The sequence below is a fragment of the Papio anubis genome, chromosome 17, assembly GCF_008728515.1.
Source record: "Papio anubis isolate 15944 chromosome 17, Panubis1.0, whole genome shotgun sequence".
Lineage (NCBI taxonomy): Eukaryota > Metazoa > Chordata > Mammalia > Primates > Cercopithecidae > Papio > Papio anubis.
In genome coordinates, this window is record NC_044992.1 from 54,869,204 (window position 1) to 54,891,486 (window position 22,283).

At 52.2% G+C, this 22,283-nt stretch overlaps 1 protein-coding gene and 1 long non-coding RNA gene across 14 annotated transcripts in view; one reads left to right on the forward strand and one right to left on the reverse strand.

Moving 5' to 3' along the window:
• Positions 1-6,628: 6,628 nt before the first annotated feature.
• The window catches only part of MARCHF10 (membrane associated ring-CH-type finger 10), a 110,119-nt gene continuing 94,464 nt past the window's right edge, over positions 6,629-22,283 (reverse strand). For 8 of the 13 annotated variants that reach the window (XM_017950839.3, XM_031657664.1, XM_017950838.3 and 5 more), the window contains 2 exons: positions 17,193-17,306; positions 6,942-7,091 (listed from right to left, as the gene is read on the reverse strand). In XM_017950839.3, coding sequence (XP_017806328.2) covers positions 6,942-7,091; positions 17,193-17,306 — 264 coding nt within the window. Of the gene's footprint in view, positions 7,092-10,837; positions 10,881-17,192; positions 17,307-22,283 lie in introns of all 13 variants that reach the window. The other 5 variants (XM_021929314.2, XM_021929313.2, XM_009190957.2 and 2 more) reach the window with 2 other exon arrangements.
• LOC103878905 lies at positions 9,694-21,430 on the forward strand. Its single transcript, XR_639267.3, has 4 exons — positions 9,694-11,765; positions 19,155-19,285; positions 19,899-20,008; positions 21,046-21,430. It is a non-coding gene; the product is annotated as an uncharacterized LOC103878905 (long non-coding RNA).

Here is a 22,283-nt window from a genome sequence, read left to right on the forward strand (position 1 = left end):
TGGCTAATCCGGCTGACCTTTTAACAAGATCATTCTGGCTAGGAGATGAGAAACAGACAATGGATGGGAAATGGGGGAGTGAAAGCAGGAAGGCTGGTGCGGAAGCTCTTGTAATAAATCAGGCACAACAAGACGGTGGTTTGTTGGGATCAGGACTGCAGCAGTGGTCAGATTCTGTGTGTGTGTGTGTGTGTTGCCCTGTTCATATTTAAAATAAGTTTCCACTTTTATGAATGGACAATGAATGGCAGTCACGCAGTTCAAACCTAAATGATATTCCAAGATAGATGTTGAGCAAGTCCCGCCCCTGCCTATCCCCCTCCAGCCTGTACCCTCCTTCCCTGTCAGTTTCCTGTCTTTCCAGTGTTTCTTTGTGAAAGCAAACGAATGCCAGATTTTACTGAAGGGATGGCGGATGCCCTTGCTGGGGATGGGATCTGCCTGGGGAAAGGCAGTGGGAGTCAAGAAGCACTCCAAGCTTCCTGCCTGGACTGCAGGGTTAATGGGGTGCCCTTTCCTGAGACAGGAGCCCTAGGGAGAGCCCATGAGCTGCTGGCCTGAGTCCAGGACTACGGTGGAGCCCAGGGGACCCCCTCCAGCAATCCTCTCTGCCAGTAGCGGCAGGACCCATGGAGGGGGCCTAGTCACTCAGGGGAGGGAGCCCCAGTCCTGTGGGAGGTTCACCCTGGAGTGAGTCGCTGTTTAACCCTGCAGCCCGAACAGCTCCCTTTGTGAGTTAAGTGCCCTGCCACTGGCCACAGTAAGAGGTGAAGCCAGCTGAACTTCCTGGGTGAAGCAGGGACTTGGAGAACTTTTCTTTCAAGAGGTTTGTAAAATACTCCAATCAGCACTCTGTAAAAACGTACCAGTTGGTGCTCTGTAGCTAGCTAGAGGTTTGTAAACTGCACGAATCAGTGTTCTGTAAAAACGCACCAGTCAGCACTCTGTAGCTGGTTAGAGGTTTCTAAAATGGACCAATCAGCACTCTGTTAAGTGGACCAAGCAGCAGGACATGGGCGGGGACAAATAAGGGAATAAAAGTTATGTCTCCCCTGCCCCCACACACACCCAACCCCCTGCGGCAACCCAGTCAGGTCCTCTTCCACTCTGTAGAAGCTTTGTTCTTTCACTCTTCACAATAAATCTTGCTGCTGCTCCTCACTCTTTGGGTCTGTGCCACCTTTAAGAGCTGTAACACTAGGCTGGGCGTGGTGGCTCACGCCTGTAATCCCAGCACTTTGGGAGGCCGAGACAGGTGGATCACCAGGTCAGGAGATCAAGACCATCCTGGCAAACATGGAGCTTGTGGTGAGCTGAGATCACGCCACTGCACTCCAGCCTGGGTGACAAAGTCAGACTCCATCTCAAAAAAAAAAAAAAAAGAAAAGAAAAAGTAAAAAAAAAGAGTTGTAACACTCACCATGAAGGTCTGTGGCTTCATTCTTGAGGTCAGTGACACCACGAACCCACTGGAAGGAACCAACTCCAGACACAACACCACAAGAAACATTGGGGGAGAGGCCCCCCCCGACCCTAGTGACTCTAACCTTGGGAGAGAAGAAAGGTCGAGGGGTGAGGTCAGGGTCACTAGCTTGACGGGTGGGAGGGAGCAGTGGAGGGACTGAGGACCCAAGTGGCCAGAGCTGCCCTCGTCAGTGGCTGGTGCCTGCTGTCCTCACGTCTCTCTGCCTTCCTCAGGTGACGAGTCTCCTGAGGGCCCTGCACCCACCTGCAAGCATTTCAGACAGCATCATGGGTGCCTGGAGGCTACCCCTAAACCTCGTTCTAAGCCTGCCCAGAGATGACTAAGGGACGCTCCTGTACCTCTCTGAAGAGGCAGGAAGCAGGCTCTGGGCACTGGCCACTGGCCCTCTGCCTCAGGACAGCCCTGGTGGCAGTCTCCTTCCTTTCTGCTCATTTCATTTCAATACATCAAGCACCTCCTCTACATACCAGGCTCTTTGCTGGGTGGCAGATGCCCCCAAGCCTATCCTGGCGGGCCTGGGCAATAAGCACTGTATGCCAGGCGCTGGGCCCAGCCTTCACTTCCAGGGTTAACCCACCCCGCTCTGGCCACCTGGATCCTTGAATGAATGGGAGAATACGGCTGATCTCCAGAGAACAGCATTCTCTCAACCTCTTCTTGTCGCACCAGAGATGGCCTCCTCGAAGGCGTGCTGGCAGAGCTGGCCTGGCCCAGCGGGCAGCCCTGTGAGGCCGCAGGGGGAGGCCGCAGGGGCGAGGAGCCGCCAGCCATGCCACATGGCTCTCCTGGAACGGAGTTGCCTGAGCCTGGCCAAGCTGCCTTGAGCACCAGGGCTGGAGTCCATTGCAGGCACAAGGCAAAGAATTGTGTCTTGAGGGAGGGCCCGGAGGAAGGCAGGCGGAAGGGAGGGTGGGGAAAGGACAGCAGGGAAACGAAGGGGGCTGTGAAAGACCAGCACCAGATGAAAGTACTGAGATGTTCAGGACGGGCCTGATTTTCTTTATCTTAGGGGCGGGGACTGCCAAGCGGCCCCGGGAAAAGACTGCAGGCTTCACTCCCACCAGAACCAGCACCATTTGAGGGGCAGATCTCAATCCTTCCTTGTCCAGGCAAGCAGGCGGGATGCCAGCGCTGGAGAAAGGGAAGGAGGAGGAGCGGTGGGCAGGCCTTTCCTGATGGAGGTGGACACACTGGGGGCACTAAGGTTCAAGGCCACACAGTGAGGAGTGCAAAACCTTAACTGTCTCCTTGCATCGGCTGATGGCAGAGCTTTAGTTATAGCCATTTCAGGGAAATCCTGGTCAGTTAAGGTTTTCTAGTGCAGTTGGGATTTTTGCCTATATTTCCAGGTGCCTCTGAGGTCCTATGGAGCGTCCAGGTTTTGCAGCTGGGGGAGGGGCATCTGGTCCCCGATCATCTATGCCCATGCTGGCTTATGCAGGGGTGTCCTGCCCTTCTGCATCTCCCTCAGGGACTTGGGGAACCTTGGATGGTGTCTTTCCTCATACTGGGGCTGCAGGGGGCTCAGGACACTGCCTCTGTCCCGCTATTCCTCCATGACAATGATAACAACAAAATATGTGTTATTTACTAAGTACACGCCCTGTTCTAACTGCTTAACACGTATTAACTCAGTCTTTCCAATACGACATCAGGTAGGTGCCACTGTCCCCCCTTTACAGATGAGAAGTCTAAGGCACAAAGGTGAAGAACTTGCCATGCCACTCTCCTCCCTGCACTAGAAAAAGTGTTGTGGGGTGGGCAACAGGGTTGCAGAGAGCCCCTCGAGATCTTGCAGTCAGGCTTGGGGACTGAAGAACGTTGTCTCAACCTCTCATCTCTGTGGAGAGTTTTAGGGCTATTTCGAGACTTGAGGGCTAAGAATGACCTCTTTCCTTCTGAGCCTCCACGGCCTCCCTTCCCAAAGCAGTGGAAGAGGGACACCTGGGTGTCCTGGGTTGTGGGGTACAATGCATAGATTAAAGTGGGGCTTGGCTGATGTATTAGACATTTATACCATTGGGGAATGCTTTATTTTATATTTTATTAATATTTATTTTTATTTTTTATTTTTTTGAGACAGAGTCTTCCTCCGTCACCCAGGCTGGAGTACAGTGGCGCGATCTCAGCTCACTGCCTCCCAGGCTTAAGCGATTCTCCTGCGTCAGCTCCCTGAGTAGCTGAGATTACAGGCACCCTCCACCAGGCTTGGCTAATTATTTTTTAATTTTTAGTAGAGACCAGGTTTGACCATGTTGGCCAGGCTGGTCGTAAACTCCTGTCCTCAAGTGATCCCCCTGCCTCGGCCTCCCAAAGTGCTAGGATTATAGGCGTGAGCCACCGCACCTGGCCTCATCACTGCCTTTTAATAAATGAGGCTATCCTCTTGGAATCTCAAGCCATGAAAAGCTCCATATGGCAGGCAGACTCCTGCCAGGAAATCAAGTTGATAGTGTGGGTAGTCACCAGCCCTGCAATGTCTACCCCACCCTGGACCTCATGGAAAGCATTCCTGGTTGGGTTAAACCCCTGAAACAGTTTTTTGTAGAGAGCGTACAGTTTTGGCCAGGCGCCGTGGCTCACGCCTGTAATCCCAGCACTTTGGGAGGCCAAGGTGGGCGGATCATGAGGTCAGGAGATCGAGACCATCCTGGCCAACATGGTGAAACCCTGTCTCTACTAAAAACACAAAAATTAGCTGGGTATGGTGGCGAGTGCCTGTAATCCCAGCTACTCGGGAGGCTGAGGCACCAGAATCACTTGAACCCAGGAGACAGAGGTTGCAGTGAGCTGAGACCATGCCACTGCACTCCAGCCTGGCGACAGAGTGAGACTCCATCTCAAAAAAAAAAAAAAAAAAAAAGAGTACAGTTTTCAAAAACCTAATGATTTTCTGATGTAAACCTGTGATGGTCTTCTCAGCTGCCTCAAACACTGTCGCATCCTACTGTGGATTCGAGCTGTCAGGATGTTTACATGGCCACCTCAAATTCCATTCAGCTCTCTACAAAAGTTATTTTTAGATGTGCACTGTCCCTTCTTATACATTCCTCAGTACTGGATCCTGGACAAATCTTTAGTCAACCTTAAAGTTCAGTTCAAATGGCTGATTTTCTCATAGAGCTTGAGGCTATGTTTGTTGAGTGGAGGAACTTGAGGTTTTAGGAATTTTATTTAGATCATGGAGATATTTTCAACTGGAATGGCTCTTAACTTTGATCTTGGGTCTAGGTTGCCTGGTTGAACCTACTACTGGTTTTCTTTTTCTTTTTCGTTTTTTTTCTTTTTGAGACAGAGTTTTGCTGTGTTGCCCAGGCTGGACTGCAATGGCGCAATCTTGGCACACTGCAACCTCTGCCTCCTGGGTTCAAGCAATTCTCCTGCCTCAGCCTCCCAAGTAGCTGGGTTTACAGGCATGTGCCACCATGCCTGGCTAATTTTTTTTGCATTTAGTAGAGTTGGGTTTTCGCCATGTTGGTCAGGCTGGTCTCAAACTCCCGACCTCAGGTGATCCACCCGCCTCCACCTCCCAGTGCTGGGATTACAGGTGTGAGCCGCTGTGCCTGGTGAACCTACTGGTTTTCAAGAGTTGCATCACTTTAAACTGGAACATATCAGAAGAGTGGAACCAGATTTTAAGGTGAATCAAGCCTAGCCTTCCTAAAACCCTACTGACTCCTTAATTCAGCTCAGGCACCCCTTTGCAGCAAAATCTCACCCTTTGAGACCCCCAGGAGAGGGTGGGTCGGGGAAGCAGGGGCGTCTCCTGGTCTGAGAAGTCTTAAAGGCAGGGGGGAGAAGTGCCACCTCCTCTTCATTTCATCTTTCTCTCTCGTCCTCCTCTCTCAGTCCTTTTTCTGTCCCTCCCTCCATTTTTAATCTGTAGAGGCAATGAGCTTCAGCAAATTTATCCAGTTGTGTAAACGTTGCCACAAAGCAGCTTTATAACACCTCCCTCACCCCCAGAAGTCTCCTGGACCCTATTTGCAGTCAATTCCTGCCTCTTTCCCAGCCCCCGGCAACTACCGATCTGCTTGCTGTCTCTCTAGTTTTGCCTTTTCTAGAAATTGTATAAATCATGTACTATGTAGTCTTTGCTGTCTGGCTTCTCTCACGTAGCATAACGTTTTTGCATGTACCATAGTTTGTCCCCTCCATCTTTTATTATCATTATTATTATTTCAGACAGTCTTGTAGCCCTGTCTACAAGGCTGCAGTGCAGTGGTGTGATCATGGCTCACTGCAACCTTGACCTCCTAGGCTCATGTGATCTTCCTACCTCAGCCTCCCGAGTAGCTGGGCCCACGAGGGCGTGCCACTACACATGGCTAATTTTTAAAATTTTTTCTGTAGAGACAGGGTCTTGCTATGGCCCACGCTTATCTCAAATTTCTGGGCTCAAGCGGTCTGCCTGCCTTGGTCTCCCAAAGTGCTGAGATTACAGGCATGAGCCACCATACCTGGCTCTTTTATTATTTATTTATTTATTTATTTATTTTTCATATGGAGTCTTGCTTTGTTGCCCAGGCTGGAGTGCAGTGGCGCAATCTCAGCTCACTGCAACCTCTGCCTCCCAAGTAGCTGGGACTACAGGTGTCCACCACCATGCCCAGCTAATTTTTTTTTTTTGGTATTTTTAGTAGAGACGGGGTTTTGCCATGTTGGCCAGGCTGGTCTCCAAGTCCTGACCTCAAGTGATCCATCCTACTCAGCTTCGCAAAATGCTGGGATTACAGGTGTGAGCCACCGCGTCCAGCCCTTTTATTATTTTTTGGCTTAACTTTGTTTCTCCCTCTCTCTCTCACACACACACATACTCAAATACACTCATGCACACATAATTTTCTCACTAACCCTCTGACCTTTCACCCCAAGTCCTGACTTGGTCTTTGGGTCCTAAGATGCAATTAGGAAAATAAGTGTGGAGTCCACACCCCAACTGGGTCCTAAGTGGGTACTACAGGGGCAGCCACCATCCAGCCTGCCCCAGCCCATAGGGGCCCAGGATGTAGCATCCCCAGTGATGGCAGGAGCGAGGGAGAAGTGGAGGTGAGGTGGGGACTGTGAGATGTGCTTCCCTCTTCCTCCAACTTGAGACCCTCGGCCTCTGACCAAGGCAAGTGAAATAAGCATGAACAAAACTGGGAGAATAAAGTCAGTTTACTGAATGAACACATGGCTCGAGTCCACCCAGGGTGGAGTGAGGCCTGGCAGGCGCCCTCAGCACTGGGACCCCAGGCCACTGGACCTGGCAAGGCTTCTGGGTCCTCTTGGGCTTCTGGGCTAAAGGGGCAGCAGCAGGCCAGCCTGCCAGGGGCTCCACAGTCCCAGGCTGCTTGACCTGTGCTGTCTGGGACTAGACTGGTCGCTGTGGCTGCCCATAGATGCTCAAGGCAGACCCCAAAAGAGAGTGGCACAAGGTGAAAATGCTAACTGTGAACACTTGGTTTCAGTTTCAGTAAAGAAGAGGAGGAAGGGAGGCACTTGGGGACGTAGACAGAAGGGCTGGCGGGAGAGGGCTCTGCCGAGCTCCATGGTTGGCTTCCTTGCTAGACGACCCGGCTTTGAGAAATGCTGCCTTCATTTCCATCTCCCAACTCCGAATCTGGAAGGCAAGAAGATGTTTCAGGCCGGAGGGCTGCAGCAGACTGTGGGGTCTGTCACAGGGGGCATGGCACTGCTGCTCCGTCTTCTCCCACCCCAGCCCTGAGGGCCAGCCACCCACATGGCCACAGTGCCTGGAACAGCGTGGGGAACAGCGACCTGCAGTCTGGGGCTGGGGAATCTGCAGACTGCCCCATTGGGGTTTCAGCCACACCAGCTTCCCCCAAAGACAGCATCTTGGTCATCTCCACATCCCGACATAGCCTGGTGCAGCACTTGTTTTCAGGCTGAATACCTGCGGGGGCCATTGCTTCCTCTCAGGGTAAGACCCCACTTGAATTCCCGCTTCCTAATTTGGCAGGGAAGGGGGAACTGACTCAGGGGTTTCAGGAGTCTTTCGGAAATCAATGGCTGGAGGCAGAGGGACGCGTGACAGGAGGGAGAAGGGAGGGACAGCAAGAGGCACTGGGTGGCAGTACAATCCAAGTGGAGAAGGTGGAGTTGGTGTAGGGGGTGTCTCCTTTATTCTTGGGGGAAACTCTTGTTCTCAATATGTTTCTTTCCCCCTTGGCTTGAGTGAATGGTCCCCGACAATTTAGAAACAGTTTAGGCTGGGTGCAGTGGCTCACGCCTGTAATCCCAGTGCTTTGGAAGGCCGAGGCAAGTTAATCACTTGAGGTCATAAGTTCGAGACCAGCCTGGCCAACATAGCAAAACGCCGTCAACTTAAAATACAAAAAATTAGCCAGGGGTGGTGGGTGTCTGTAATCTCAGCTGCTTAGGAGGCTGAGGTAGGAGAATCACTTGAACTTGGGAGGCAGAGGTTGCAGTGAGCTGAGATCCGGCCACTGCACTCTAGCCTGGGCGACAGAGCGAGACTCCATCTCAAAAAGAAAAATAAAAAAAGAAAAAGAAAAAAGAAAAGAAACAAAGTTTCTGCCTGTTGTGGAAGAAACTGTTGCAAGGAGCAGGAGCAACTGACATGCCCCCAATCCTACCTGGACCTTCTCACCCTTTCAGTTCGACCCAAGGAAGCCCCAGCCCCTGAGCTGCCTCCATCCTCTCATCCCTCCTGTGCTTTCTCTAAAAGCCAATAGCCTTGACTGGGTGTTTGGTGAGGCGCTCTGGCCCAGTCTTTGGCCAAGGGCACTCATGCCCGCCCCTGTCCTCATCTGTTTGCATATCTGCATATTGGACCCTCCCCCCACCCCTTGTCTTGGTGACACTGGGAAGTTATTTGTGCTACTGGGAAGCAGCTGTCCTGGTGCTGGCTCCTGCGCACACCCAGGGACTCTCCCCAGCTGCCCTAACTTCGGTTTCACTTGTGGCATTTGTGTGAGGCTTTGGTTCTCACGTGCAGGGCAGGGGACCTGGTCAGCAGGCTGGCATGGGCACCACAGAGCCACAAAGAGGCTGGCACTTCTCTGTGCTACCTGGTGTGCCCTGATGTTTTGCCTTTTCCTCCTGTGTACCTGAACCGAGCTAGGGCAGCAGGTCACAGCTGTGACTCAGCTCTGGCAACCCATATTAACAAAGTGCTGCCAACCAGGTGAGTCATGCTAGGATGCCAGGGGACCAAGGGAGTGTGGCCTACGGGGGAGGCTGGATGCCCGTGGCTCTGCCACTGGCTACCCTGGCTCTTGTCTTGAGAATGGCTCTGGCGGGAAGCCAGGCCAGGACTGCGACTGGTCAGCACCCCAGGATGATCCCTCTGTGCTGGGTTCTCCTTGGCCTTGGTTGTGCCCACCCATGTCTGGGGCGTGAGAAGAGATGGGGGCAGGTGGAGCGGGCCTGGGCTTCCAGGGGAGAACTGGCTGTCTCCCCTGGGGCCGAGAGCGGCAGGACAGGGGTGGTGATGGGGTGGATCCTCGAGCGGGTCCCAGCTCCCGGAGGAAGGATGGCAAATGAGTGGGGGTCGCTCCCTCTGTGGGACCATGTGCCTCGGAGCAGCACGGAAGCGCGGCAGGTTCCCTGACTCCCGTGGACACTCTTTTTGGAGCACCACCCTAGGGATGCTCTTCTGCTCTCCGGAGACGTGGGTCTTCCCTGGGTCCGGGCTCGGAGGCCAGGGTGCCCCAAGCCCAGGCTCCAGGGTGTGTGGGGAAAGGCTCGGTCCTGCTCGGCGCGGCCCGCCCTGGGCACTAGGGGTCGCCCCTGCCCAGCGGAAGCCACGTGGGCGCGCCCGGCCGGCGCAGGTTTCCCCGGACCGGGAAAAGCGAGGCGTCTCCGGGGCGGGGCTGGGGAGGGGGCGCCTGGGCGCAGCGCCGGGACTCTGCCCTGCCCTCCCGGCCGCGGCTGGACGGAGCGCGGGGCCGCAGCGACCAGGCCGGGCTCCCCGTCGCACCCCTTCCGGAGCGGGAGGCCCTCGCCGAGGCAGACCCTGGGACGCGCGGGGCGGGCGGCGGCGGGGAGCCGCGGGGCCGAGGCGCAGGGCGTTTTCCCCGGAGGTGCTGCGTGCGCCCGCGACACAAAGGTCTTTTAAAGACCTCGCAGCGCCCTTCCCGGCTGCGGAGGCGGGAGCAGCAGCTGCGCCCGCCCGGGGGACAAGGCCGGGGTCGGGGGCGGCAGCGCGAGGGGGCGCTGGGAGCGGCCGGACCCCGCGGTGGCGCTCGGGCTGGGACTCCCAGGCTCCTTTTGTGAGCGGAAGGCAGGGCCTTCCCCGGGTCTCTGAAAATGGTCAATTCGGCTTCGCAGGGCTGCGTGCCCGGAATAATAAATTGGCTTCTCTAGGGTCGTAATCCGGGCCCCACCCCGAGCAGCTCTGAGCTGGTTCGCGCCTTCCAGGCAGGACTATTGGGGGTTCTCAAAAGCACCCCGCGGTCGGCTGTGTCCGGACCACCGGGGTCCGGTTTGAACACGATTCCAGGGCCCCACCCCATCGCCAGAAGCGGAATCTCGGGGCGGGGCCCAGGAATCCGAGTTTTTGGTGAGTTCCCGGGTGATTCTGATGGCAAAGCCCATGTGGGAACCACTGTTCTAACGGCTTTTGGGACAGGCAGTTGTGAAATTTTCCCCCAGAAGAATCTCTGGGGACCCAATTGTCATACACCCCTCTGTTCACTGCGGTGTTGATTCTGCCTCCTGATGAAGTTCTTCCCGAGTCTGACTTCGAGCCCGCCTGCTTTATTAAGCACGTTTTTCTCCAGTCGGTTTTCTTTTTTTTTTTTTTTAATGGAAAAAGGAACAGGGAGAAGACTTTTCTCGAACCTGTTTGCAGAGAGCCGTCTTGCCCGCTTTGAGGGCCCTTTCTCGGGAGACCTGTTTGCTTTGTTCAGCCTCTGAATTCAGCAGACCCAAAATCCACCAAGGCCACTAGCTTGTGAGTGAATGTGGTCCCTTCAGGTAAGGGCCAGACAGCCCCTGCCAGGGCTTGGGGAGGGTTTCCCTAGAGGAATCCTGGCAGTAAAAAAAGCAACCCCCAAACTCTCCAAGTGCTGGACGCTGGAGAATCCCAGCAAGGAAAAGGAACAAATCTTATCTCATGCCGGAAGATAACCTCTTCCCTTTGTTGGCGCTTTTCCTTGCGTTCAGGATGAATTAAAATTCTTATCTGCTCTGCATCCAGTGAACTTGGCCTCGCCTTCCTGATTGTTTGCTGCGGCTGACTTTCCCAAGCTTTGTGGGGTTATTTTTGCCTCTGGGTGGTGGTCATTCCTTCCTTCCATGGCGTTAGGTTCAACACAGTCACAGAAAAAGAGAAATTTAGCAAACACCCTCAAAATGGCAGGACTGGGCCCCAAAACCTACTTTCATTTTCCTCTGTTCTGGGTTGTGGGTAATTTCTTGACAACTACAAGAAAGAAGACAACGAGAAATGCATTGTTATTCCAATGCAATTGTGAACAGATGTATAACCTCCTAGTTGCAGGAACGTTCTAGGAATCCCTTACACCACCTTAAAGGGGCAGGGAAACGGGCAGAGGTGCTGAGGGCTGGTGAGTGCTAAGCATTGGCAGGGCTCAGCCTCATCCTAAGGAGAGCTGCAGCCATAACCTGGGTCACCTTTGTTGTCTCGGGCTTCTAAATTTGGCAGCGAGAACAGACTCGCTTCCTTTGAGCAATTGATCTGAATAGCAGAATCCCATTCTGATGGTCCGAATCACATTTACAGGCTGTGGGGGTGAAGGCCGTGCTAATTGGCCACTTGCCTCACCACTGGCTTTGAAACAATCACTTGTATTCTCTGCCGGGCAGGAAGCAGCAGACCCATCAAGGCCCTGGGCTCGCTCTTTGTTCTGACTTTATGGCATTTTATGCCACAATAAGAAACACTGTGTACTCCGTGGGAGCCCATTGTGCCAGGCTGCAAGGATGTGGGCCCTGGTGCAGAGGGCCTGGTGCTCTTCCCCAGGAAGAAGAGGGGCTTTGTGACAGGCTGGGGGACAAAACAAGGGGTGCTGGACACTGTTACTGGGGCAACTGCCTGGCCAGTGTGGAGGCAGCTTTAGTCCCTGAGACCGTTTCTGTGCCCAAGGAGAGGGAGGGCAGGGGAAGGATGGAATTTCGTCTAGAGTAGCAGGTCCTGGTTACCTGGTAAATTATGCATCAGGACTGGGCTAGGCATTGCCTCCGTTTTCTCTGGGCTCCCGAGACAACCTGCACCTGCCTCTAGATTCTGTGCCAGCTGAGCGTATCTATCTCACCAACTCTTGTTCCACCAGGAAACTGCATCTTGGTGAGTGGGAAGTTTTTGTAACTGTGGACCAAACCTGGGATTCCCATGTTTTGGGTTGATCTGGTCCTTAGAGAGAAGAGCTTTTGGTTTTGTAGAAATGATATGGATGGGGGCGGGGGTAGCCACAGTCTATCCAGTCTCACACGTGAATGAACCAACGGGGATTTGAGAATGGCTTCTAGATCCTGCCTGCCTCTCCAGCCAGCCCCTGGGCTCCCTTCCCCTGCACCTAGCCTGAAGTTTTTCACTATTAACGGCACACCTGGGACAGAAGACAGAGGCGGGTCCTCGCTCCAGGAGATTGCTGTAATAATCAGAGACAGGACCTGGGCTGGGAGGAAGCCAGGACACGGGGGTTGGGGGACTAAGCCCTGACAAATGGAGTTCTCCATGTGGGGGCTGAAAGGGAAGGAGGAGAGGGAAGGCAAGGCCCTTTAGCTTCACCTCGAAGGTGGGGTCAGGGGAGGCTGGTGGGTCCTGTCTTCTCTGGAGATGCTCCCCAACAAGCACCTGAAGGGAGGAAAGGCCAGCTTCCTGCCAGCCACTTGCAGAGGCGAGCATTCAGTGCTTCTGCCAGCCTGTCCCTCACCCCACACCCACCCATCCTTCCCATGTCCGATGCTCCCCACGCGGTCCCCCTTATTACCCCGTGCCATTGCAGCAGCCTCCCAGCAGTTTTCTTTCCCCTCCAGTGTGGCTGCCCAAGTTCTCCCCACAAAACCCACATCTCCTGGCCTGCCAATCCCAGGCTGGAAACTGTTCCATGGCCTCCAGAGCCACTCACAAACCCTTCCCGCTCCCTGCCTGCACCTTAGGCTCTTTCTCTGCCCTTCCTGGCCACACACCTCCCTGACTTTCCCCAAACATGCAGGTCTTTCCATGTCTCTGTGCGTTTCCATTTCCCTCTGCATGGAATACTCCCATCACACCTATCCTTGCCCATCTGCCAAACCCTTCAGGATTCTGGGTCAACATCATCCCTACAGTGGATCCATTGATGAGAGCAGTAATGGAAGCAGGTTTGCCACCAGTCTCCCAAAGAAGTGGGAACACTGATTGCAAAGGGCACAATCTGATTGGATGAAAAGTGAGGCCTCAGAAGCATTGGCACGTGTCCCCGAAGAGCTGGGCTGGAGGTCTGTCCTACAGGAGGGGCAGAAGACGGGGGTGAGAATGGCGGTGCCCCATTTCATCCGACTGCTCTGTGTTCCCCACATCTGACCCAACCTTCCGTTACAACACAGGCACATTTATGGATACTCTTGGTTACATGTGTGTTCTGCCCTCAGACTCTGAGTCTCTTCTAGGAAAGGAGTGTCTTAATCATCTTTGTATTCCCAGAATCTAGTTTAGAGGCTAGTACATAGTAGGTTTGCAGAAAATGTTTGAATAGCGGCCGAGGTGGGAGGATTTCTTGAGACCAGGAATTCAAGACCAGCCTGGGTAAGCAAGACCCCATCTCTACAAAAAAAAAAAAAAATTAGCCAGGCGTAGTGGTGGACGCATCGCAGCTGCTCAGGAGGCTGAGGTGGGAGGATCCCTTGAGCCCAGGCATTCAAGCTACAGTGAGCTGTCATCCCGCCAGTGCACTCCAGCCTGGGCAACGGAGTGAGACCCTGTCTCAAAAAGAGAAAGAAAATCTTTGAGTAAATAATATATGTTGAACTTGGAAGTATTCCTTTACCTAGAATATTGTTCTCTCTGCAAATTTTGTACCATCACTTTCTCCAAAACATAACTCAGGACTCGCCTCCTGGAAAAAGTAGGTTCTGATTCAGTAGTTGACTGTGCATCAGAACGTTACTGAGCACCTGTTAGGTACTAGGCATTTTCTAGGCACTGGAGGCCTGTGAGATACAAAAGAGATAAAGGTTCCCATGCCCAAGTTGTTAATGAGTGCCCCCAGCCCACGCGGGCCACTTCCTTATCTGGCAGAATCACTTGGGACGTCTGTAAACACTCAGTGCTCCTGGCATCCGTAGTGCCAGGGACATGGTCAGCAGTCAGATGTGACTCACTGTGTGCCCAGCATTATGAGAGACAGGCATAGAAGGCCTGGCTTTGTATTCAAATAGCTCACAACTTCACTGAGACCAGTTGTTTATGGGATTGCAGGAAACCCCAGGGAGCCCCAGCCAGGGAAGAGCTTATGTTGTCAATTTCACAGCCTCTAAGAATTCACTGGGTCCACTAGTTCTCTTGCACAGGTGCTACTTTCTAGTTATTTCCTGGTTTTATAAATATGTGTCTCCTTTTTCAACTCCTTCACACGCTCTTTACGGAAAGGGATATCATGGCATCATGTCTAGTGTCTAGCAGCTTGTTTCCCTGATCCTCATCTCAGCACCTGGTACAGGGCAGTGCACGAATGGATGAGAAATGATCACCACCATTAAGAGGCATTTGTCAGCTAGGTGCGGTGGCTCACACCTGTAATCCCAGCATTTTGGAAGGCCAAGGTGGGTGGATCACCTGAGATTAGGAGTTCCAGACCAGCCTGACCAACGTGGCGAAACCCTGCCTCTACTAAAAATACACAAATTAGCCGGCATGGTGGCGCACACCGATAATCCCAGCTACTCAGGAGGCTGAGGCAGAAGAATCACTGGAACCCCAGAGTTGGACATTGCAGTGAGCTGAGATTGTGCCACTGCATTATAGCCTGGGTGACAGGGCAAGACTCTGTCTCAAAAAATAAAAAACAAAACAAAAAAACAGGAATCCGTCACTAGGTCTCTTCATGAGACACAACCAAGAAACACAATGTGAGTTCGTTCAACAGTTCTGGTAGATAAAGGAGAGGGAAGGACTTCTCTCCTAACTTAGTGCCTCTCTTTTGCTAAATGTTACTATCAGATTCTGAGTGTTTTCTACAAGAAATTACTGAGATGCAAATCAAGAAGTGTTGAATTTAACAAGAGCCAGTTTGCTTCCTACTTTCATTTGGGTGTCCTTTTTTTTTTTTTTTTTTTTTTAAAAACAGGGTCTCGCTCTGTCACCCAGGCTGGAGTGCAGTGGCACAATCATGGCTCACTGCAGTGTCAACCTCCCTGCAGCGTCAACGGCACCTGGCCTGGGTGCCTCTTAACTGGTTATCTGTACCTGTTATTGCTTGGTAGTCTAAGTGTGTGAGATCAATTTCAGGGTTTCTCCAATTCCATGTGAGCTTGTGGTGAGAGAATAGTGTCCCTGGTCCCTCCTGCTACTTTTTGCTCTGGTTCCCAGCTTGCTCCTGGTACAACTTCTTCCTAGTCCAGGACAGATTTACTGGAAGTTTCTTTAGAGGCAGTGCTTTAGGGCTTTGGTCTTCATCCGTTGGGTTGTACTGTTTGTCGTTTGTCATGTTTGCTTTGCAGGCCTGGTGGCTAATGCTGCTTGCATTGGCTCACTGCTCTTAGGGCCATCTGTAACCTGTATCAACCCCGGATGCTTTGAAGTTCAATGTGCAATAAAAAGTTCATTAAAAAGATGTGGAATCATGAAAATAAGGTTACAGAAATGTTAACAAAGGATCATTTCCTGCTTCTAGTACTTTTCTTTTTTAAAAAATATATTTCTCTGAGAAATTTATGTCACCATTAAAGCTATGGAAGAGTTTAGGAAGGACAGGCCTGGGTCAAAATGAGGGTGAGATTCTTGAGGAGATGTCTTGGCAGAGCCCCAGCCTGTTTTCTTAATTGAGAGCTCAGGGTCTAAGGAGAGAATGTAAGCCAGAAAAAAAAAAAAATCTAGGTTTCTCATGACTGACTTTTTTTTTTTTTGCGACAGTCTCATTCTGTCACCCAGGCTGGAGTGCAGTGGCACAATCTCAGCTCACTGCAACCTCTGTCTTCTGGGTTCAAGTGATTCTCCTGCCTCAACCTCCCGAATAGCTGGGATTACAGGCGTGTGCCACCACACACAGCTAATTTTTTTGTAATTTTAGTAGAGACAGGGTTTCACCATGTTGGCCAGGTTGGTCTCAAATTCCTGACCTCAAGTGATCCACCCAGCTCGACCTCCCAAATTGCTGGGATTACAGGCGTGAGCCACCACGCCTGGCCCTAGCATTTTAAATAGGGATGGCTCTAAACGGATGGAAACAGTCCATGGTCATACAGAGTCTGCAGCCATGTAAGGAATTACATGTAGAATGACATATGGCAGGTGTCTCTTGTCCATGTGAAGTGACTGGGGAGAAAGTGAGAGAGAGAGGAAAAGAGGAAAGAAGAAAATAAAAAGAAAGAAAGGTGTACAGGATGGGGTGGCAGTGTCATTAAAACTGCCTTGTGGCACCATCTGGCTTGTCTACTGCCACACTGGCTCACTTTCTAGTCATGACCTTCTGACATGAGCAGAGGTCCAGAGCCAAGCCTCAAGGTCCAGAGCTAAGCCAGAGGTCAAGAGCCAAGGCTCAAAGTACCCCTTGAGGATCCTGGGATCCAAAACACTGCCAGCAGACCAGCCCCTGGCATGACCTTAGGGGTAAGGGTGGTAACCTGTCCTCACAGTGCCCCTGCCTGGCCAGGCACAGAGAGGCATTTGACAAAGCGGGAAGTCCCTTGAGGCTCAAGGTGCTGATTTGACAATGACCAAGTGTACTAAGACACTGTAGAGGTGGACCCGTCCAACTCCCTCATTTGGGTTGACTTTGTTAAGGCCAGGCTCCAGTTAGGAGGAGGACTAGGCTTCTCCCTGCACACCATGGGGTCTCCTGGAGAGCCCCAGTTCTGCTGAAGAAAGGGCAGCCACAGATGATCACTCTTGATAAATATATCATCTTCTCTAATGACAAATGGTGCCACTATCATCATCTTTATTTCTTGGCAGCCTGTCTCTTTCAATGGGTACATACGCTGGCATAACATGTCGTGGGGGCCCAGGCAGTCTCTTGTGGGGAAGATTCCTCTTTTTCTTTCTTTTTTTTTTTTTAATATATATTTTCATTTTTGTAGAGATGGGGTCTCGCTGTGTTGCCCAGGCTGGTCTCAAATTCCTGGCCTCAAGTGATCCTCCTAGTTCGGCCTCGCAAAGCACTGGGATTATAGGCATGAGCCATCACACCCAGCCAGGTCCCTCTTTTTCACAGGTCCTCCATGTTCAGGCATTGGGGGTGCCCACACATAATACACAACCAGCCCCTGCATCCTTGCTGTCCTCTAGTTTTGGGGGGCAAATATCCCTAGAGACTCACTCACTTATATGACCATTGATGACCATTTAATTACTACTCATGTTCAATAATAAGCAATTATGTGATCATCACTTACTTTTCAGCCAGAGGGACACCGTATATACATTTAGCAGCTGCTAAATCTTAGTCCTAACAATGACAGTCCCATATCCTCCCAAGTGACTGAGGACCTCAACAGCTTGCACATCTGATAAACAGCACTGCAGGGTTTTCAGGGCTGCCACTGGGCAGCTCTGGGTCACAGCCAGACTTACCCTCTCTCTTTCCACCTGGTTGTGATTGAGCCTCATGAGTTCTGCAAACCTCTGCTCATAGAGGTGAAGCAGCAGCACCAGGTACAAGCCTGAATTCATCAGCTCGTTTTGTGCCTACAAATGGAAAAGAAAGCTCTTCAGTTCATCTGTAAAATAGTCATGGTCTAAATTGTGGGGTGCAGGGTAACAAGGCTAAGAGGTGACAAGAACTGGGACCAGAGCCCAAGCTCCAAGGCAAGGCCTGCTCTTGGGGACCGGAAGACAGAGCAGGAGGGGATCCAGGGTAGAGGCCAGGGCCGTCACTCCCCTGGGATTTTTTACTAGCTAGTGGAGGATGCTTTGAGAAAGTTCCATTTTCCAGGCTCGATCCCATTCCACATTTATTGAGCAGTTACGTATGCAAAGCCTTGAGCTGGATGTTGTGGGGAACACAGGGCAACAAGCCTCAGAACTCCCTGCTGGGATGCCATCACCTGGTGTGGGGGAGAGAACTTCATCCGTAAACAGCTCCAGTACAAGCTGGATGTGCTACAACAGAGATGCACCAGGCCGTGTCTGTAACGTTCTCAGCAGTCACAGATGTCCCCTTGTGGAAGGCTTCCTGAGGAGCCTTGCTTGCCCCTGTCATTCCTTTGCTCCCCAGTCCCTAAGCATTCGTCTTGATCTTGCATACCACCTTTTGCACTTAACGTTTCCGCTTTTTCTTGAGGAGTGGGCTGTGTTTCGTTTCTCTCGCTCGTGCTCAGAACAGGCGCTACACAGGGAGGATGTGATGGTCTGGCTGGCCATGGTGCTTCTCTGTCCTCAGCACTTCGGCTTTGCTGCAAAGAGTGGCTGTGCTCACTCTAGACCTTTCACAGACCTTCCACAAATCAGCGGTGTTAGTAACAACGACTCCTATCCCTCTATAGGGGAAGGAGGGGAAGGCCCTTTCAGTCCCCGTCTTTCCCCTGAGTGGGGGTCTTGGGATGGGCCAGGTGGTGCTCACAAAGCCACCCAGCCCCCGGGGACTGGAGTCCCCAGCAGAGGGCATGGCCCCTTCTGTCACCTTTGGGAAAGGTTGCAACTGTGACTCTGTCGGTCCAGGATAACGAAGCGTGGGCATGAATGACACAGTGAGCGCTCAGTGTCTTGGCTGCCTCCCTCCTGCAGCAGCGCAGGTGCCACATCTCCCCGTTCTCATTAGATCCAGCGCAGCTCAGGAGGTTGGCACAGAACCCACCTCTCCCAGGACCAAGCAGCTGCCAGAAAAGGCACAGAAGTTGAGGAAGGATTGATGCGCTCTTCCTTCTGAATCAGGGCCAACTCTGGATCTTGGTGACAGCTGGCCCTGAGGTCACTGCTGCAGGCCTCTCCACCATTCTACAGATCCATCTTCGAAGGCCCCAATCCTCTGTCCTTAGCGGTTAGCCTCCTATTTTTAGCCTTTGGTCATACTTTTTTGTGCTCTGCTGACCTTGGCCTAGGGCGAGCAGAGAACAAGTTGCTTGTTTTCACTTTTTCTGTTTTATTTATTTTATTTTTGAGATGGAGTCTTGCTCTGTTGCCCAGGCTGGAGTGCAATGGCGCGATCTCCGCTCACTGCAACCTCCGCCTCCCAGGTTCAAGCAATTCTCCTGCCTCAGCCTCCCGAGTAGCTGGGATTACAGGCGTGCACCACCACGCCCAGCTAATTTTTGTATCTTTAGTAGAGATGTGGTTTCATCATGTTGGCCAGGCTGGTCTCGAACTCCTGACCTCAGGTGATCCACCTGACTTGGCCTCCCAAAGTGCTGGGATTACAGGCATGAGCCACCCGGCCCAGCCACTTTTTCTGTTTTAATTTTGCCGCCTCCTGCCCTCCCCATGAGTCTGTGCCTGCCTCCAACTGTCTCGCCAACCACCTCTTCTGAGAATCCTTTCTCACCTGGCTTTTAGCTCCTCCTCACCAACCAAGCCTTGGCCCTTGTTTGTTTTCCTCAGCCCCGGCTTCCTCCTGCAAAAGCTGCCAGTGGTTCTCTCACCAGTGCTCTTTGCCAGCCAGCTTTTATCCTCGAGACACTCAGATGCATAATGGCAAATCAATCAGCTAGAAAATGGCTTGGAACTATCAGGTTTGTCAAAGCATTCAGGGAAATCATTTACTTTTTATGACTCAATAAGGCCCAGAGGCATGCAGATGGGAAAATATCCACTAATGTTTTCTGCAGATAATTTGAAAAGTCACTTCTAGCAGATTGTGTCTCTTCTCTGGTCTGTGGGAGGGAACCTGTCACACGGCGCCATCAATCTCGCCGGCTCGGTTCCTTTATGTGCGCCCTTTGCAGAGCTGGTGATGCTCGACAAAGGGGCTCAGCCCACCAGTCAGAGCAGGCGTGTGATAGTCAACTCCGAATCAGCCTTTATACTCCTGAGCTACAAGTGGGAGGCATTTGTTAACTCAGAGAGTTCCACCGCACTTGGCCGGCCAGGGCCAAATGAACGAGGTTTTGGAGCAGTGCTTACGGGAGCTACGGCCGATCCACTCCTTCCTTGTCCCAATCACGTCACACTTTGACTCCCACGTGGAGTTCCCTTTGTGTGCCAGACTGAAGGGAATGGGGGTGGCATTAATAGGAGCGGACGGGGACATTAAAAAGGAGAAGGCATGTGAAACAGTGCACAAGCGCTCTGGAGATCTCAGCCCACCTGCCAGTTGTTTTCTCTATTTTGCTAATATTCATTTAGGCCAAGAGACTTGCTACTGGTGGAAATCCTCAATACATTCCACTTAAAGAAGCTGACGGCCTGGCTGAACGTTCTATCAAGTCTTCAGATATGTTCAACAGTGCTCCCAGGTATAAGGGTGATTAGGTGACTGCGTGTGTCTGAGAACATCTGTCCTTGGCTGAGATGGAGCCAGGCCAGGCCTGTGCTTCAGAGCAATGACAGCCTGAGGCCCACTGAGACTCTCCTGTGTGGCAGAGCAAGGACGGCAGGGGTGTGTTCCAATGCACAGTGAGCAAGGGCCCCTGGAGTGCGCCTTACTTGGAAAGTGCTTCCGGCTGAGGTGGGCAGTGTAGGGCCACTGGACACTGTGACTTTAGGCAGAGTTTTAACTGTGCAGGGCCAAAGTGACTCAACTTCTAATGGAGGAGAAGTAGCCTCTGTTCTGCCTGTTTCCCCAAAGCGTGGTAGTAAAGTAAGCTAATATATGGGATCTCACAAAAAAAACACATCCTACAGGAGGCCAGATTTAAAGACAGGATTCCAGGTAAATTGTCTGGGCGTAAGATCTGTGAGAGCAAGGCCTGCATCTGTCTTGTTTGCTCCTGACTCCTAGTACCTGGCCCAATGCCTGGTATACTGTGCATGCTCTATAAATATATGCACAGATGAAGTAATGAGAAAAAAATGCAAAATTGTGATGAATCAGACAGTGACCCATTGAGCCACAACGTTTGAATCTAGTGGCTCCAGCTTTAACGTGCATCAGAAATGCTGAGCAGCCCTTTTCAAACACAGTTGCTAGGCAGTCCCCTCCCCTCCCCTCCCCTCCTCTCTCCTCCCCCTTCTCCTCTTTTTTTGAGACAGAGTCTCACTCTGTCACCCAGGCTGGAGTGCAATGGTGTTATCTGGGCTCACTGCAACCTCCGCCTCCCAGGTTTAAGGATTCTCCTGCCTCAGCCTCCCGAGTAGCTGGGATTACAGGTGTGCGCCACCACGCCCAGCTAATTTTTGTATTTTTAGTAGAGATGGGGTTTCACCATGTTGGCCAGGCTGGTCTCGAACTCCTGACCCCAAGTGATCTACCAGCCTCGGCCTTTCAAAGTGTTGGGATTACAGGCGTGAGCCACTGTGCCCGGCTTCACTGCTCCTCCTTTCTTCCCTGCAGTTCTGATTCAGTTGGACTGGAGTGGAGCCCAAGAATGTGTCCTTCTGACAAGTTCCCAGGTGATGCTAATGCTGCTGGTTTGGGGATCACCCATTTTTGAGAACCACTGTTCTAAACTAAGGGTGAGCACTTGGTAGCTGCTAAGCTGAATCTGGCCTGTGGATGTGCTCTGGTTGGATGGAAGGAAGCAAGAAGGAAGGTAGAAAAGAAGAGCACGACCATCTTTAGTTGGGGAGAGCGCTTTTCATTTTGCCACAAATGCCACCATGCCCAGTGGCAGGATACCTAGAAGATTACCATCATTTGTTGCCTGCCTGGGCTCTATGGTATTTGAGTGTGTAACCTGTGACTTAAACTTTCCTTAAACCTGTTTTCTCCTCATCCATTTTGGAGGCTGGAATGTTATTTGGATCGCCGCATGCTGCTATCCAGGAGTTCTGCCCTCCACCCCAAATCCGAGCGCCCAGCTAGAATCCAATATGAGTCCTGCTTCCAGGCAACAGCCGACGCCCACAGGAGCAAATGTAAGCCGGCCTCACACACAGCACTACTGGAAGAGTCAGGGGAAAGGAGGGCTGTACTGCCCCAGGCCCTGACAGACCTGAGATGAAACCGCCAGGTCCCTGGGGCCCCACAGCTGCTCTTGTCTAATGGTCCCCTCTCCAGATGCTTGTAGGAGTTCCTAATCTAGCCGCTTGAGGCCTGGTAGCAGGCCTTGACCTTGGGGCCCGTACTGGAGCCCTGTTAGCGCCTGTGAGCGGCATCTGCCCTGCTCCCACCGGAAGTACAGAACTAAGGTAGAAAAACGTGCTCTGATGGCGGCCCCTTCACACCCTCAGAGGCCACCGACAGTGCTGACCGGGCAACTACAGGACACGTTCTGATCTGTGCTCAGGTCCCAGGTGAGGCGTCCATCCCAGATGTCACAGACTTCACTCCAAGGCCCCGTGGATAGAAGGCCCGGTGGATAGAAGGCCCGCTCCTCTCTTTCCTTCCGCTTTTAAACATCTCTTCTTCAGAAGGGCCTTCTCTGGTTCAGAGAGCAAGTCGGAGCCCCACAGCTGTTCCCCCAGCGGCCTGCACGGTCCTCGTTCTGACCTCCACCCGCAGGGATCGCTCACTCCAGTGTTTGCTGCTTGTTGTACCCCCTCCAGGTCTTGGGTCCCGGCAGCATTTCCAGCACAGTAGCTCACAGGCAGCAGGTGTTCAGTAAGTATTTGAAAAGTTAGTTACACTGG